Genomic DNA, 15,558 nt, shown 5'->3' with positions numbered 1-15,558 from the left:
CAGGAATCAGACCCCTGGCCCATCTGGTTTGGTAGGGGCAGATAGCAGAAGGCCAGCACCTTCTGGAGGAAGATGCTAGACGACCATTCTGCCCGTGCTGGTCTTGACGACTCTCGGACTCCTGCAATACACACGTGGAGAATATGGAGCCATCCGGGCCCGTCCCTTCTTTCACCTGCTCCACACACTCCTGTCTCCTAGGAGCAGCTCCTCTTGGCTTCCTGCAGCACCCTCTGAACCGGTTCATGCCTTCTGGCTGCTTTGTACATACAAAGCGTTCAAGGCCTCCCCTTCAGCGTCTGAATGCCAGCTCCTCTTTTACGTCATGTCAAATAGCTCGGGCATTTTGCTCTGAGGGAATTCTCTTTGGGCGGCACAAGAACGGTTTCCCTCTCTTAATCTGCAGCCTAAGTGGGGAAAGCTATGCGGAACTCTGGCCTCGCGCACTCAGTTGTGAGGATGCCGAGTTCCCCCTCAGTTCTGGCAACGTTTCAGTCTCCCCCCTGACTTTAAGGCTGGGCTGGAGAGCCGTGCTGTATGCACAATGCTGCATATTATTCTAGAGGGAGGATGGGTGGGTTCCTCAGTCCTGATTCACACAACCAGATACACTGCATGATTCCTCCGTGGCCTGCGAATAGCCATGGAAGGTATGAACCACATTCAGCAAAGACAGCCATCCCGTGCTCGGAACGGCAGTCCACAGTGACCTGCATGTAGGAATGCCAGAGATGCTGAGCTTCCAAGAAGCTTCTGAAAGGTAACTGGCTCTGGCCCTCCTCAGAAAGAGGGGCCACCCAAGCTTCCCGCGCGCACTGAAACACAGCGCCTTGAGGTACCTGACAGCATAAAATCTGGTGGTGCCAGGCATAAAGTATAGGGGGAGACAGGAGTACAGATGCACCCATAACTGGGCAGAAACAGGGAGGTCGGAGAAATGCTGGAGGTTAGATAGTGTCCATTGCTGCAGTTTATCCACTGTGATCCGCAGCATTTCCACCATAAGATCACAGATGGCAGGTGACTCTTTCCAGTCAAAACCGCCCATTCTGCTTTGTCTACCTGGTGGTCCTGCTCCACTGCAACCTGTGCCCAACTGCGGCAAACGCTTTCAGGGAGTTCTACTGAGGGAGAACAAGGCAGTGGCTGGGATTGTATCCAAAATCTTTATCAGCATGTAGTGCTAGCTTTGCAAATGTTCAAAGATGTTCTGCTTGCAGGACAACATGAAAGGACATCTTAAATGCTTAATCTGAGTGCCTCCCCCAACTCCCCATGGCTGCTAAGCGGCTACTTGTTGAGCACAATTCAGAAGACAGAACAAAATATCCCTTTGTTTTCAGCATAATCATGACATTGCAAAGAGGGAGGGAAAGGATGTGGCTGGACTATGGAAGAAACAGCATTCTGAAGGGAAATTGGGAGACTAAACCACAGCAGTGCCGTTTAGGTAAATCTGGACAGGTCACAGGAGTTAGTTGCAATAAACAGAAGTGTCGAGGAGCTGTTTAATATCCAGACCCCACAAGTTACCCTGTAATTAAATATGCATATCCTCTGGTTATAAGGTAATTAAATCCATCTATGTGCACACCTTCACCACACTCAATCAACATAGCTTATAACTACAAGAACTAGCAATGGTATTAGGGATAAATAAAAATGTGGTACTACAAGCTAGGTATTTCAGAAAATAACAACTCAGTTGATATTCTTCCAGTGATACTGTTGGGGGAAAACGAGATGCACACCACAACAGCAATTACATTAGCTTCTCTGTTTATTTAAAAAACCCAAATGCCTGGACTTCTAGTCTTTGAGCTACAGGAACAAATTACTCCTGCTCTCTCACCCAGATTAGCATGATATTTCAGGCTGAATGCTAATAATCTCAGGGGAGAGTCAAAAGAACATCTCTAGGTCCATCTTTGTCAACCAGCCTTCTCCAAAAGCCGGCATGGGGAGGCTGACCTAAACAATTCACTACTGCTGGCCCAGCCGGCCTTAAGATCTCCTGCAGTCATCCTGTGAAGAAGGAAAGGCAGGAAGCTGACTTCACACAGGGCCCCTCTTCCATCAAGTGAGCTACCTTCTGTTCTCTAAATTTCTGGAAACTGCTAGCAAGAAACGTACAGTATCTAAACTTGAAAGTATCCTAACTGTATATCCTTGTCCAGAAATTTAAAACGTAATGTTTTAGAAATGGAAGAAAGGTTATACAGAGGGACTTGGAGCAGAAGCCTGGGACAATGGCACTGTTTTGAACTGGAACTGGAGGAAACCATGATTCTACCATGGATCCCCTATGAGCAAACACTCGCATGCCTATCACGGCTTAGCTGTTTGTACCCTTTGCTACCTTTATGCTGTAACATGTAAAGAATAGAGCTGAGGGGAGGGTGGGCCATTCTCTGTTGTGTGCATTCTATTTTCCCTTTTGCAAACGTGAGAAGATCCTTGAGTTACAGACCCTTTTCTGTACTTTGTATGACAGACACACGGATCAGATTCATACGTGCTCAATAAGTAGGATGAATGTTGAGCTACTCACATGGTGCATTTGCACATGCTGCACTCTGCCCTTCAGCAGGCTAGATTCTTCTGGCCCAAGCAGATTAGCAGTGAAACCTATTTTTGCAAGTGGCATTATTCCACTCTGTGTCCGGTCTAGTGACGCACTTGCACAGCGCTTCCTCCTCTCGCCACGAAGGCTGCCAGGCCTCCAGGCTCAATCTGCGGATTCAGATCCCAGCCTCCTTGGGGCTAAACCAGCGGGGAAAGAGCAGCTCTCGGGGCGAGGGGCCAGGACCAGAGGAGCAGACCCTTCTGCCATAAGGTTCGCCCTCCAGAGCTCTACGCTTCTCCAGGTGGCACTGTGGACTGCCTTCCTTTCATGGGGAGGGATCCGTCTCCAACCTTCAGCAAGCAAGAAAGGCTTATTTCCACTGGGTTTTTATTTTTCTTTCTCATTCTTCCATTTGCTACAAAAAAAATAAATGAGCAGAAATGTCTCCCGTGATTTTCAATCTTTTATGTCACAGAAGCACGGAAGGCGACCGTTGCAAATTCAGGTGTAGCCGACCAGGCGAGGCGTGCTGGGAAAGGTCTTGCGCATCCCCATGCACTTTTCCTTGTCGACGAAGAGACTGTTGGCCTTCACCATGAGGTCGTGCTCCAGTTTTGACTTGTTGAGGATCAGCAGCTGGAGCGTATCCTGGGCTTCACGCAAGCGCAACTTCAGGGTCTGCAGTGTGTCATCAATGGTGAAAACTTCATTCACTAGCCTAAAAGGGAAGAGAAAGACACAGGTTACAGGCACTCCTCGACTTACGATCACAATTGGGACTGGAACTTCTGTCACTAAGCAATGCGGTTAAGTGAGTTGCACCTGATTTTACGACCTTTTTTGCTGCAGTTGTTAAGCGACTCACATGGTGTTAAGTGAATCACATGGTTCCCCATTGATTTTGCTTGTCGGGAGCCGGCTGGGAAGGTTGCAAATGGCAATCACGTGACCCCGGGATGCTGCAACCATCGTAAATACATGCTGGTCGCCAACTGCCCAAATGTTGATCACGTGATCATAGGGACACTTACAATGGTTGTAAGTGTGAGGACTGGTCGTAAGTCACTTTTTAGCATCATTGTAACTTTGAACAGTTGTTAAATGAATGGTCATAAGTCGAGGACTACCTGTACTGACTGCTGGGGATTTTATGGGAAGACGCTATCCTGGGACACCACCATGGAAAGACAGAGGCACAGGGTCTGCGTAATAAGTGCAGAGAGACCTGCTTATTCTTTGCTTCTTTCTTAATGTAATCAGTTATCAGTGCTTAAAAAATGTTAACAAATTAGCCAGGACTAATAGGAAGCTTTCAAGACTAACAGTGATAAAAGGAAGCCTTCAAGCACAGCTGACTTGCAACGGTGGCGGATTCCCTCCTCTTCCTGCCCTATCAGAAGCCGAGGAGCTGTCCGCTGGCTGCCTCTGCATCAATCCTGCATTTTATTACCCTTAATTTCACTACTCATATGGAAGCCTGGCTCACGTTCAGCTTAGTGTGTTCTGAACCAAAATACAGAGGCAGAAAGAGACAATGCAAGAAGCACCAGCCAGGATAGCCCAGAGCTGACCTGAGAAGATACAAAACCGCCCGAGCCAGACTGGCAACTAGGCGGACACAGGAAGTGCCTCTCAAAACTCAGCAGACGAGAGAACAACAGAGCAGGCTCTGCAGGGCCTCAAGTTTGATTTCAATGGTGCTTCACAGCCCAAGCATAACCCCATCGGCATTCTTTAAAGCAGCAACATTTTTCCCGGGACAATGCAGCAACCGCAAAAGGATGCAGTTAAGTGAGCTACAGCACTCACTTGAACTGTGGGACGTCACGGCATAGCTCCATATTGGGCCGCCTGGTTCTCGCCTCAAGACGGGTCTGGGCCACCTTGAGTGGACATTCTTTGGCCATTATGGCTCTTTCCAGTAACATGATTGTATTTTCTGTCTGGAAGATTTCTTGCAGAGTCTGAAAGGCAAAGTAAAGATCAGTGGCAGTTTTGAAAAGAAAAAAGGTTGCCATCTTCTTAACGGGATCCTCACTACCATCCTCTAATCCTCTTCCGCAAAGGTCTGGAAAAGCTGCACGACAGAATGGAAAATCCTTTGGGCTATTACCACCTGCAAACTGGAATTATCCAAAATCACAGAGTTCCATCTATTTTAGTTTCACCCGAAACAGAATACAATCCTCAAAGTGAGCTTTGACCAGTGCAGAATACGGTGCAACTATTAGCTCCTATGATTTGGAAGCCGTTATGTCTACTGATGCAGCTTAAAACTGTATTTGACTTCATAACAGCCACTGACTTATTTTCAGCTTGCGATCAACCACAAAACGTTTTTTCTACACATATTCTGACCAGGATGGTATTCCCCACCCGGTACCCATGCACCTGATTTCTTTTTCCTAAGTAATGAACTCTGAATGGCTTCTGTTAAATTTTATCGGCTGGGGAACTCTGGGAGTTGAAGTCCACACATCTTAAAGTAGCTGAGGTTGAGATACACTGCTCTAAGCAATCAAGATTTTTTTTTTTTACAAATTATTTTCTTTTAGGGTATTAGCTACTCTGTCCAGTTTTGTGTTATCTGCCCATCTACTAACCCTTCCTCCACTTCTTCATATAGCCCTTAGTGAGAGTCCTGGGCCCAGGATCCAGCCCGGTCTGATGAGGATGACTCTGAGTCTGGCTTTCAGGCCAGCTGTGGATCCACCAAAAGGTAAAAAACGCACATATCCATGGAGTGACTAGGGATCAAGCTTCACTCAAAGGCAAATTTTTGTTTTTTTTAATTTCATCTATTAATTGGGGAATACATAACTTAAAACCTGGGAACAGAACCCCTAGAGATCCTGAAAATACTGAATTGCAATTTTTAATTTGCCAGAAGGAGAAAATAATTAAATGCACATGGAGTAATCATTGTATTTAATTAATCAACATTAATTTTAATTAAAACACTTTTAGTTTTTGTTCCAGTCCTCTTTGCTTTTGTTCTATGGCCCCAGGCAAGCCAGTCAAATCTCCCAGTGTGGCAAGCAGGCCAAAAATATTATGTTAATTGGTCTGGAAAATTTAGCACTACACTTGCTATGGCCTGTGCCTAATGGAGCTGGGCTCAGAATAAATCTGTGTGAGTACATTTGATCTCTCTCAGTTAAAATGAGTAATGCAACTGAAATATCTGTGCATACATCAAGCAAAATATACTTAGTATGTAAACAATTTCATGGCTGAGATTCAAGATTCTTTCACAGATTTGTAGCAGCTAGAGTACAGGAAATACGTATAACATGATAACGTCCTACATATTTCAGAATCCTTCACTGTCCATGTTGTATGTTTTGCTTCACGCCCAGCCTGTTTGGACACACAGGGCCTTTTCTGCCATGAGCTTAACTAAGATGAAGAACGTACTTTCGAGTATAATTTGTATGTCAGCTCTCTATAAATTAATACTGGCCCCAACCTGGCACAAGAACACAGTCATCATCAAGAAAACATCAAATATTACCCCAGTAAGCTGTCCTGAACCCATGAGCTCTTCCAACACAGAACCTCACTGGAAAGGCAAACCAAATGGTAACATGAAAAATTTCTTGTTCCCATTTCTTTTTAGTATTCAATGAGTCATTAAAAAGGATGAGCTTCCAACTTTCCCATAACTGGATCGCAAATCAGTAAGCATACTAAGCAAAGTGTTGGCCAATAATCCCAAACGATAATTCTTCCTCCTGAGGGATACTTAAAAAAAAAAACAGTCTGAAGGAGAAATACAATCCACTCTAGCCGAGATGCAAACAGGGCATGTGCATCTGTGGGGAAAATATCCGATTGAGGCGGGCTGCTCTCGTACTTAAGCATCAGCCCAGCAAAATGACCAACTGTGCAGATCCAGACCGGGCTGGCTTGTCTGTCTCTTCAGCACAGCTTCACTTCTTGTTTTGCTTTGTTTTTTGTCTTCTGGGGAAAAACCTCCTGCTGACTTTCACTCCAAGAAACAGAATAACTGACAAGCAGTCAACAGTTCTCCAGCATCTCAAACATGAACCCAGCGTCCAAACCAAATATTCAACCATTTTTAAACCTCATCGGAAAGCATTATAACAGGTATGACTTAAAGTCATATTCTGTTCTGAGATGCAACATGCCCGATCCCGCTTATAAAAAGTATAATTAAGAACTAAGAAAAAGGAGGAAGGGGATGGATTTGTACTTGCAATGCAGTCAGTCTTATTGCCTAGCAGAAATGTGATCTTGGGGATCTTATCTACACCTAATGTCAACAATATCTAAAAATAAATTCATCATGCAAAATAATTCACATCAGTTAAAAGAGCGTAATCAGATTAGCAGGTGATGTCAACAGCTCTGCATCACTGAAGAGCCATATTTCAAGGATCAGGAATCAGTGCAAAAAAAGAGGAGATGGAACTCAGAGACACAAACCAGTTCAGAGGTAGCTGTGGATTAATTTCTATAGCTCTTCAACAGATACCCTTCTCTTCCAGAAAATAGATACAAATTTGCCCACTGGCATTGTTAGCTATTCAATCAAGATCCCTTCTGGCTCCACTGTGGGCAAAGGATGAGTGCCACGCATTCCTTTTATACAGGAATGCCTTGTTCTCAACTCTCCTGCTTCCATGAAATGCTACAACCTGTGGCCTCTTCGACACGCAAAGCACCAACGACGTCACTTGAAACATTTTAGTGTCTCTTGAATGTGATGTAGTTTTCAGAGTGAGGGAACCTAAATAAGAAATAGATGGATGATCCTTCTCTGTCTAACTAAATTGGTTTAATCCGGATTCATACAGCCCTACGTTATAGAACTTACTGGGGGAAACACTGACAAAGGTTTATCTGAAAGCAGCGATTCATTACCGTGCTTGTGACTGTTCTCCTGCTGCGCAAGTTATGGGAACAAGAAACTTATTCATGCTAAGCCTGCCTGCCCACACTGTCCAACACTTTTGGGAGGTTTACCATTTGTTTCCCCACAAAGCCTTTCCCCCCCTCGCTGCTGCATTTCCTCTGGGTCTGTGACATCACAACGTAGTGTGGGCAGAGCAGACCAACGACTATGCGGCTCATTCTTGATCTAAAAAGCACAGAAGGTCAGCATGCCAGCCTGAGCAGGTAGTGCCCAATTTGCCAGCCTCCCCATTCGTCCTCAACAGCCATTTCGCAGAGCACCCAGTAAGACCATCACTGACAGAGATGCTTGAATCACACAGGAGGTCCCCATGTTCTTCCTTGGTTCCTAAAGCACGGTCAATGGAGAGGGGAGGTCCATGGGCTGCTCTTCCAAGGGAAAGTTCTTCTACGTAAGAACATGCTCAGGAAGATTTCCAAGAGGTTAACGCCCTGTGTAAATTTGTGTGTGTCTGCGTCTGTGTGTATGCATGCAGTAAGGGACGTGTCATTTCGGTTTGCTACTTCCAACAGCAAAACGTTTAGAGACAGGTCTTATCTAGAGAATCTGACAGCTTTTCTGAACGTGAAAAATCGAACGGCACAGGTTCGGTCAGCAAATAGGTTGCTGCAAACGCTGTCCTACCTTAGCCAGCTGTGCTTGCAGCTGGTTCTTGGCATCTGCTATTTCCGATATGCGAGAGGTGAAGGCCAGGTTGCTGTCTGTCCACTGCTTCCACATGTCATCCGAAGTGATTTCCAGCGTGTGGTTCGCCTCCTCACAGAGGATGGCTGAGTTGGCCCGGGCGTTCTGGGAATACCGGATGTTGTCATCACTAAACTTTGCCCACGTTTCAGGGACGGAGACTCTGCAAGGTAAGAATCAGGCTACTGCTGAAGGCCACACACTGCCCAACGTTTCAGAGTGTTTTGATCTGCATCTGACATCTCATTCACCCGTGACCTCCAATATCTATTCAACTGTTCCAGACATGGAATACAGTAATATTTATTTATTTATATTTCAAATTTCATCACTGCCCATCTCACTCGAGCGTGACTCTGGGAGGTTTACAGTAAAACTAAAATAAATACCGGTTAAAATACAGTAAAAACAGTATTCTTAAATAACAATATAAATATAAAATCCAAGATGGGGACGTTAAGTAGTTCTTCGTTAAATTCATGTAATTTACAGGTGCGTCTTCAAGGCGCTAACCACCCCCAGGACTGATTATCCCTCCTGACCCAAATAAATATGAGTATTTATTTTTGTTTTTATTGTAAACCGCCCAGAGTCGCTCTTTGAATGAGACGGGCGGTGACTAAATCTGAAATACAAATAAATTAATAACTAAATAAATAATATGCATTTATTTATTGTTATCCAATGCTGAGGCCACTCCTTAACCACTCTGGGTGGCTTGCAGATAAAACGATAGATATAAAAAAGGGGAAATGGCCAATAATAAATTGACTTAAGTTACTGGAAGGCAGATTATGTCCAACTGCTGGAAAAAGCTTCCTAACACGACCTACCAGTAAGAGAGGATTCTGACATTAGTGAGAAGGTAAACAAAACAAAGAAACGTCTAGCTAGCTTTCTCAAAAGAGACTGGTCTCCTTGTCACACTGAAAACGTCGAGGGCCAGAATTCAGCTTCTACATTTGGAAGCGAAGTTACTTGCCGGAACCATCTACCTCCTTCCACTTTTTCCTAATACATCTGATGAGTCTGAGTTTAGAAAGAATTGTTCCTTTGCTGGTCTCTAGGACCAACTGCGGCTTGGGAGATCTGACAGAAATGAACAACCCAGAGAAGCGATGGGCCCATGCAAAGATGAAAGACGCTTTAACTGGGGAAGCCTGGAACAGGAGGAGATGGGGTCGCTGGATCCTTCCAGGTCTAATTTAATCCGCAGTACAACATCTTCAAAAAGGCGACACACATGAAGGCTGCTTCCACTAAAGCCCCACGTTCTGGAGCTGCCTGTGCTTGTACGTGGCATCAGCACAATGCTGATTGTTCGGAGAGTGTAGCATCTCCTGTATTGTTAGCCTAGGCCTTTTTCAGATCTGACTTTGGTTCTGCTTTGACACCGCCAGACGCCCACTGTGGAGAAGTAAAGCAATTTAGAGGAAGTTAATTAAAGGTGCCCTTAATTAAAGGTTTTCTGCCTGCAGTCTAAAGGGCAATTTTTCACAATTGCGTAGCTTACGCTGAACAGGGCATAACTTGCAGAAAGGGAACTTTGTTTACAGTTATAGGAGACTTTGTCAGAATTATAATACAACACCGATAACTGGAAAGTTGTTGTTGCTTATTCGTTCAGTCGCTTCTGACTCTTCGTGACTTCATGGACCAGCCCACGCCAGAGCTTCCTGTCAAGTCGTCAACACCCCCAGCTCCCCCAGGGACGAGTCCGTCACCTCTAGAATGTCATCCATCCACCTTGCCCTTGGTCGGCCCTTCTTCCTTTTGCCCTCCACTCTCCCCAGCACCAGCATCTTCTCCAGGGTGTCCTGTCTTCTCATGATGTGGCCAAAGTACCTCAGTGTTGCCTTTAAACTGGTAAGTACACTGCTGGATATAAAGCATTCCATTAAGTGCAGGGGGGTAATTTCTTACTGAGTACTGGATGGTGAAAACCATCTCTCAGAGAAGAAAACAGACAACCAGAGAATATGGGAGCTCCACCTTGGAGAACAGGTCCACTGTAATGTGGAACATAAGCACCGGCTAAAATTGTACAGGATGGATCTAAGGTTGACTTCAAATGCTTTAATATGCATTTCAGTCTAGTAAAAATGCTTTAAGGTGTTCTCCCCTGATTTTTGTTCTGGCAGGCAAAGCACTCGGTAAGATAGAGGGCGATGACACTTTTCCAGTGTTCAATTAGTAATGAAACAGCACTGATAAACCTCCTGAGATCTGTTTTTTCTTACATTCTCATTCATTTAACTCAAATGATTATGAGGAGATAGTGGTGTACTTACGTTCCATCAATCTTTTCAATTCCATGGTAGTAGTTGATACTGTCAGAAGTATTTCTCAAATTATAGCATTTTTCATCAATGAAATGAGCTGAACTTTTATCACCAAGATCCCTCTCAAGTGCATGTTGAGCATCTCTGTTAATGCTGGAACAAAGATTTTTGTTGTTACCATATTTTCTATGTTAACATTATTTAAAGGAGTCAAGGAATACCCATTAAAAAGGGGCAGAAAACTTCTCTATACTCCCAAATTGTAAAAAAGAAAAAAGCCATGAATTTTGCCCTATGCTTTTGTGACTTTTACAAATTTGTAATTGACTAGAAACTTCTCATGTTGTTGCTTATTGACTTCTTGTTTATCACACATTCCTTCAGTAAGACAAAAGAGAAGACAAAGGAGTTTCACCCCACTACCTGTTGAATTTCTGCCTACTGCAGCAGTCAAAGTAAAGTATGTGGGTGAGTGATGGTGGTCAAGGAATAACAGTCCCAACAATCATGGTGTTTTAGCGGTTCCCCTTTCTGCACTTCCTGCCTTTGAAGGCTAGTTCTGATTTGCCATCCGGGTACGTTCCAGTTGGCCCACGACCCAGGCGAGTACAAAGTTCTTGCTGCTAGAATCTGCTAAATGAACTGACTGCTGTTCACTGAAGGCAACACCCTAAGGGAGATTTCACAAAGCATAATGCTGATCTTTAACTGTGGCAGCTGTTGCATCATCAACAGCATAAATCAATCAGATCAGCTCATCAGCCTCCTTTAAATAGTGGGTTACTTTTTAAAAAGCTTACTTAATCTGCTGGTCGATTCTTTCTGCAAGCTTCCTCATTTTCTCTTGGCACGCTCTGATCAAATCAACCTCCTGTAATAGAATATACACCCGTGTCAATGAGTCTACAAAAGTGAAGGGAAAAGCCGTATGGGGAGGATTCCTTCCTTGCAAAGGCCCAGAAACTAAAGATGACAGAGAACGAAAGGCCTTTGGAACTGTGTTGGTGACATTTTGACTCCTGGTAACGTTATGGAGATATCCATGTAATTTCTTTAGCAGCAATGCAGAAGAGATTTGTCCTGGTCTTCCTCCAGGATGTATATAGACGTTGGAAGTCCATGCTGTTTACTTAAAGTGCAAAAAAATCCTTCTGTTGCATTTATATTCAGTTGCTGCTGGGAACTGTGATTCTCATTCATTTTTACCAGCAGGGATGTTAAATTAATGTGGAGCTTATCAGATGATCCAAGGGAGACTCCAGATTGAGATTCCTGCACTAGAACACACCAGGAGCCTTGAGAATATTTGTTTAAATCTGAATTGAGACAAAAGTTTTGTCTTGCACTACAGATATTAATTAACATAGCTGATGCGTAACTCAGTGAAGCCATACCTAGAATTGTCACGAGCCATTATCTTTTGGGTGCCTTCCAGTTAAGTCTGAAGGGCTGGGGGTGATGGGAGCTGAAGTCCAACACAGCCCAAGATGTGGGAAGCCTGCTGTAGACTAATCCTAGCCCTCTTGAAATTGACAGATGAATTTTAAACAAGTCTTTCCACAGGACTAATCTTACAATACTGCAACTTTCTTCATACGAAAAGTTCCTGTGCTTAAAAAAAACAAAAAACTTCCTCATATGCACACCAGATGTCTTCAGACAAGCTGATAAAATATTCTCTCTTGCTCTGAACAATTTCCGGTCAGCTTATCTTTCCACGAGCAAACACTGCGGACGAGGAAGAGCAGGCAAACAAAACCTACAGTTTAAATGCTATTTTTTGGCGATCGCTTGCAAACCATTTCATAAGACTTGTACCTGTATAAGATTCTTTTCCACGCTATCATGGACCAAGTCAATTCCCATTCGTTTCTCCCGATTGTATAAGCATTCCAGGGCCACCTGCGAGCAAGCAAGACAAATCCGTACGTAAGTATGGCTAACGCTCCCAACTACAAGCTTTTGTCATTAGGTATTTTGTTTTTATTCTCCAAATCAATTCATTACATCCCCTCACCTTCACTATAGACATGTGGTTTACCCTCCTCCTCCTCAGGTACTAGGGGAGGTGGCTCAGGAAAAGGCTGGTATCTCTGCCGTCCTCACAAGCAGGCTAAACAGCCCGTGTTCTTTCTCCAGCCTACTAGCTAGAAGAAGCTAAAGCAAAATTGTGCTGGATGCAGAAGAGAGCTGCGTGGACTGCTACTGTAGGATCTGGGCAGCAGACCTCTGGGTGTCCACTAGTTTTTTATTTATTTATTATTTATTAATCAAATTTATCACCGCCCATCTCCCAAAAGGGACTCTGGGCGGTTTACAGTAAAACATGAATACAAATACAAAACTGTCTGTTTTTCTGTCTCTTTGCTGTCCTACAGTGGTTGTCTGGACTTTTGCAGCTCGAGTCTGGTGGTTCTAGCATGGCCCCCTCTGATCACAAGAGATGAGCAAAGGTGGCAAAGTAGGGAGAGGGGATGATAAGCTCCTGCCTCTGGAGCCACCGTTGGATGGAAGGAGAAGACCTGTAACAGTTGCTTTTGGGTCAACAATATTATGTCCTGAAACAATTTGAAGAGGAAAGCTGCTATGCCACCTGATGGCCAGTTTTAATCTCACAGCAAAACTGAATTGGGCAGGGTCAGGACAATGCGCTCAACGTCTCTAGCAGATGCCTAACGCTTAAGAAAGAAAAAAGACGGCCTTTCATTCTCTGAGTCCTAGTGCTTTTCTACACTGTAGGCAGCTGCTCAAGAGAACGAAATTCTCACCACCTTCTTCTACAACTGACATCTCGTGAGAAGGTACCGACAGTGCTGTTCACATTACAAATTGCTCCTGAGCACATGGGCAAAGCTTCCGAGCAGCTCCATAGGACCATTTCCACCTACTTGCAGTTCAGAAATATAAACTGGTATAAAATTATGTGGCATGAGTTCTGACTAGGTTTAGTACAGTGTTCCTCAACTTTAGCAACTTGAAGATGCGTGGACTTCAACTCCCAGAATTCTGGGAGTTGAAGTCCATGCATCTTCAAGTTGCTACGGTTGAGGAACACTGGTCTAGTCGGTATGACTTGACTCCCAGTGACTTGCTTTTCAGCCAGGCACAAGCCTGCTTAGCTTCCAAGCCACGGTTGGGCTGGTGCTGCCACCAGCAGAGAAGACCACATTGCTCCCACAGCATCTGCGGAGCTTACCCCTCCTTTCTGAGCTCCAGTGAAACTGTTATTCTCGTCTTTAAGACGAAGAGCAGAATGGCCGTTTCTCAAGCAACCTGCCTAAGTCTTCTTCACCTCTTCTGAGACGCTTCTTAAAAGCGAACGCCGAAGAGACCTTTTCTACGGTGGAATCTGTAACTAGGAACAGTGTCTCAGTCTCCCCAGACTGCCTTTGGCAGATAGCAAAGGTCATTTTATGTTGCCTTTTTCTGGGGGCTGCTTCTACGCAAGACTTTAAGATTTGCCCGTTATTGCTTCTGACTCGTAGATAGTTTGCACTGCTATTTCGTTTTTTCAGTTGGATGGCCTGGTTTAGCACTAGGGCAAGAGCAAAATGTACATAGCTATACTTGCAAGGGCCTGCCCACGGTTTGAAGGATGCTGCAATGCTACAACAAAGGAGGACGTTTTAGAACTAACTTAGCTCCCACCAGGGGAAATTGCCGGCGAGGCATCACTGCTCCCCCCGCAGTGGCCGCAAGAGGGGCAGTACGCACTCCCTAGTACCCCACACTAATGGCACCAGAGAGCATTGGGGGCTCAACACCTGCCTGAAGTGGCCCTTGGGCTTCATCGGCAGCACACTCCAGGCGCCTCTTGGCAGTGTCCAGCGCACGGGTATCGTTCAGCAGCCGCTCAAGCTCGTAGGTCAGCTCAGACCGCCAGAAATCGATGTCGGCCAGCCTCTGCCCGATGTTCTTCCCAGAATCCTCCTGCTGCTGCCAAGTCAGCTGGTCCTTGTCTTGCATGAGCCGTGCGCTGTCCGCGTTCAGCCGCCCGGCCCAGTGCCGGTATGCCTCCGAGCCCTTAATCTGCATGGTGTTCGCTTTGTACCAGTCGTGGGGACTGTAGCGGGCAAAGAGGGACGACCTCACCGAGGGAAGGATGGTCGGGGGCCGCAGCGGGGCGCTAACGCGCCCGACGCCTTCGTCAATGGGTCGGAAAGAGGAGACTTTGTAGAACAAGCTGGGCCTCCATGAGTTCAGGTAGCGGTAGCCCGGCAGGTAGTAAGCCCGGTAGCTGTCCTGGCTGATGCTGGTGGGGGCCACCTCCGGAAGCAGGCAGCTCTTCCTCGGTCCACAGTAGCTGGCCGTCTGGGTGGTGCCAAGGAATTCCATCAAAGGCCGCGGGGAGTCACCAACCTCCTTGGCAGCCCAAGGCCCAAAAGCGGTGCAGCTGCACCTTGGGGGGTTTCTTCCCCTGCAGCTGAGGCTGAGGCACTGTGACTTGGCGCTGGTGTCACAAAAGGGCCCTGAAGGCACTCAGCTGCCTGCTTAAAATGCCTCCCTGCTTCCCCAGGGCCCTGAGCCAGGGTTTCTCAACCCGGGCAACTGGAAGACGGGTGGACTTCAACTCCCAGAATTCCCCAGCCAGAATTGATGTCCACCCGTCTTCCAGTTGCCCGGGTTGAAAAACACTGCCCTAAGCCAAGCCTTGACCCTGTCCTGTGCTCAGGCCTCAACCGCCAGCTTCCCAGACCCAGGTGGCCCCAAGTCAAGGTGAGTTGCAGTTGCTGAGGGGACACACCAGCCCAAGTGGCGACGAGGTGCCCCCCCCACCGCTCAGCCGTCTTCTGGTGTAACGGCTGAGCGTGTGTCGTCGACCAAGCCCTCGTAAACCATGGTTTGCAGCTCCCCTGGGTGTGTGAAAGCCAACACGCCTCGGTTTGGCAAAGGAACCGCAACTTAGTGCAACGGGGGTGGGGGGAGCACAGCCACGACAAGCCTAAAAAGGGATTATTTCCTAGGGTGCCTTATTTTCCTAAAAAGAAAAAAAAGTAACTAGGAAGACCCTCTTTCGGTTAAAAGCGCTCACAGGCCTCTTTACCCCTTTCTTTGGCGCCTTTGCACAGGCAAGCCCATTTGGTTGT

General features: G+C 45.9%; 1 protein-coding gene across 1 annotated transcript; it reads right to left on the bottom strand.

Moving 5' to 3' along the window:
- Positions 1 to 3,022: 3,022 nt before the first annotated feature.
- Positions 3,023 to 15,033, bottom strand: TEKT5 (tektin 5). The gene is given in 7 exon segments (XM_063315057.1): positions 3,023 to 3,284; positions 4,376 to 4,530; positions 8,130 to 8,352; positions 10,481 to 10,624; positions 11,272 to 11,342; positions 12,290 to 12,373; positions 14,240 to 15,033. Coding segments are annotated over 7 exon segments (1,506 nt in total). The 5' UTR covers positions 14,807 to 15,033.
- Positions 15,034 to 15,558: the final 525 nt, after the last annotated feature.

This window comes from Candoia aspera, chromosome 14, assembly GCF_035149785.1.
Source record: "Candoia aspera isolate rCanAsp1 chromosome 14, rCanAsp1.hap2, whole genome shotgun sequence".
Lineage (NCBI taxonomy): Eukaryota > Metazoa > Chordata > Lepidosauria > Squamata > Boidae > Candoia > Candoia aspera.
This window is presented reverse-complemented; position numbering and strand designations above follow the sequence as displayed.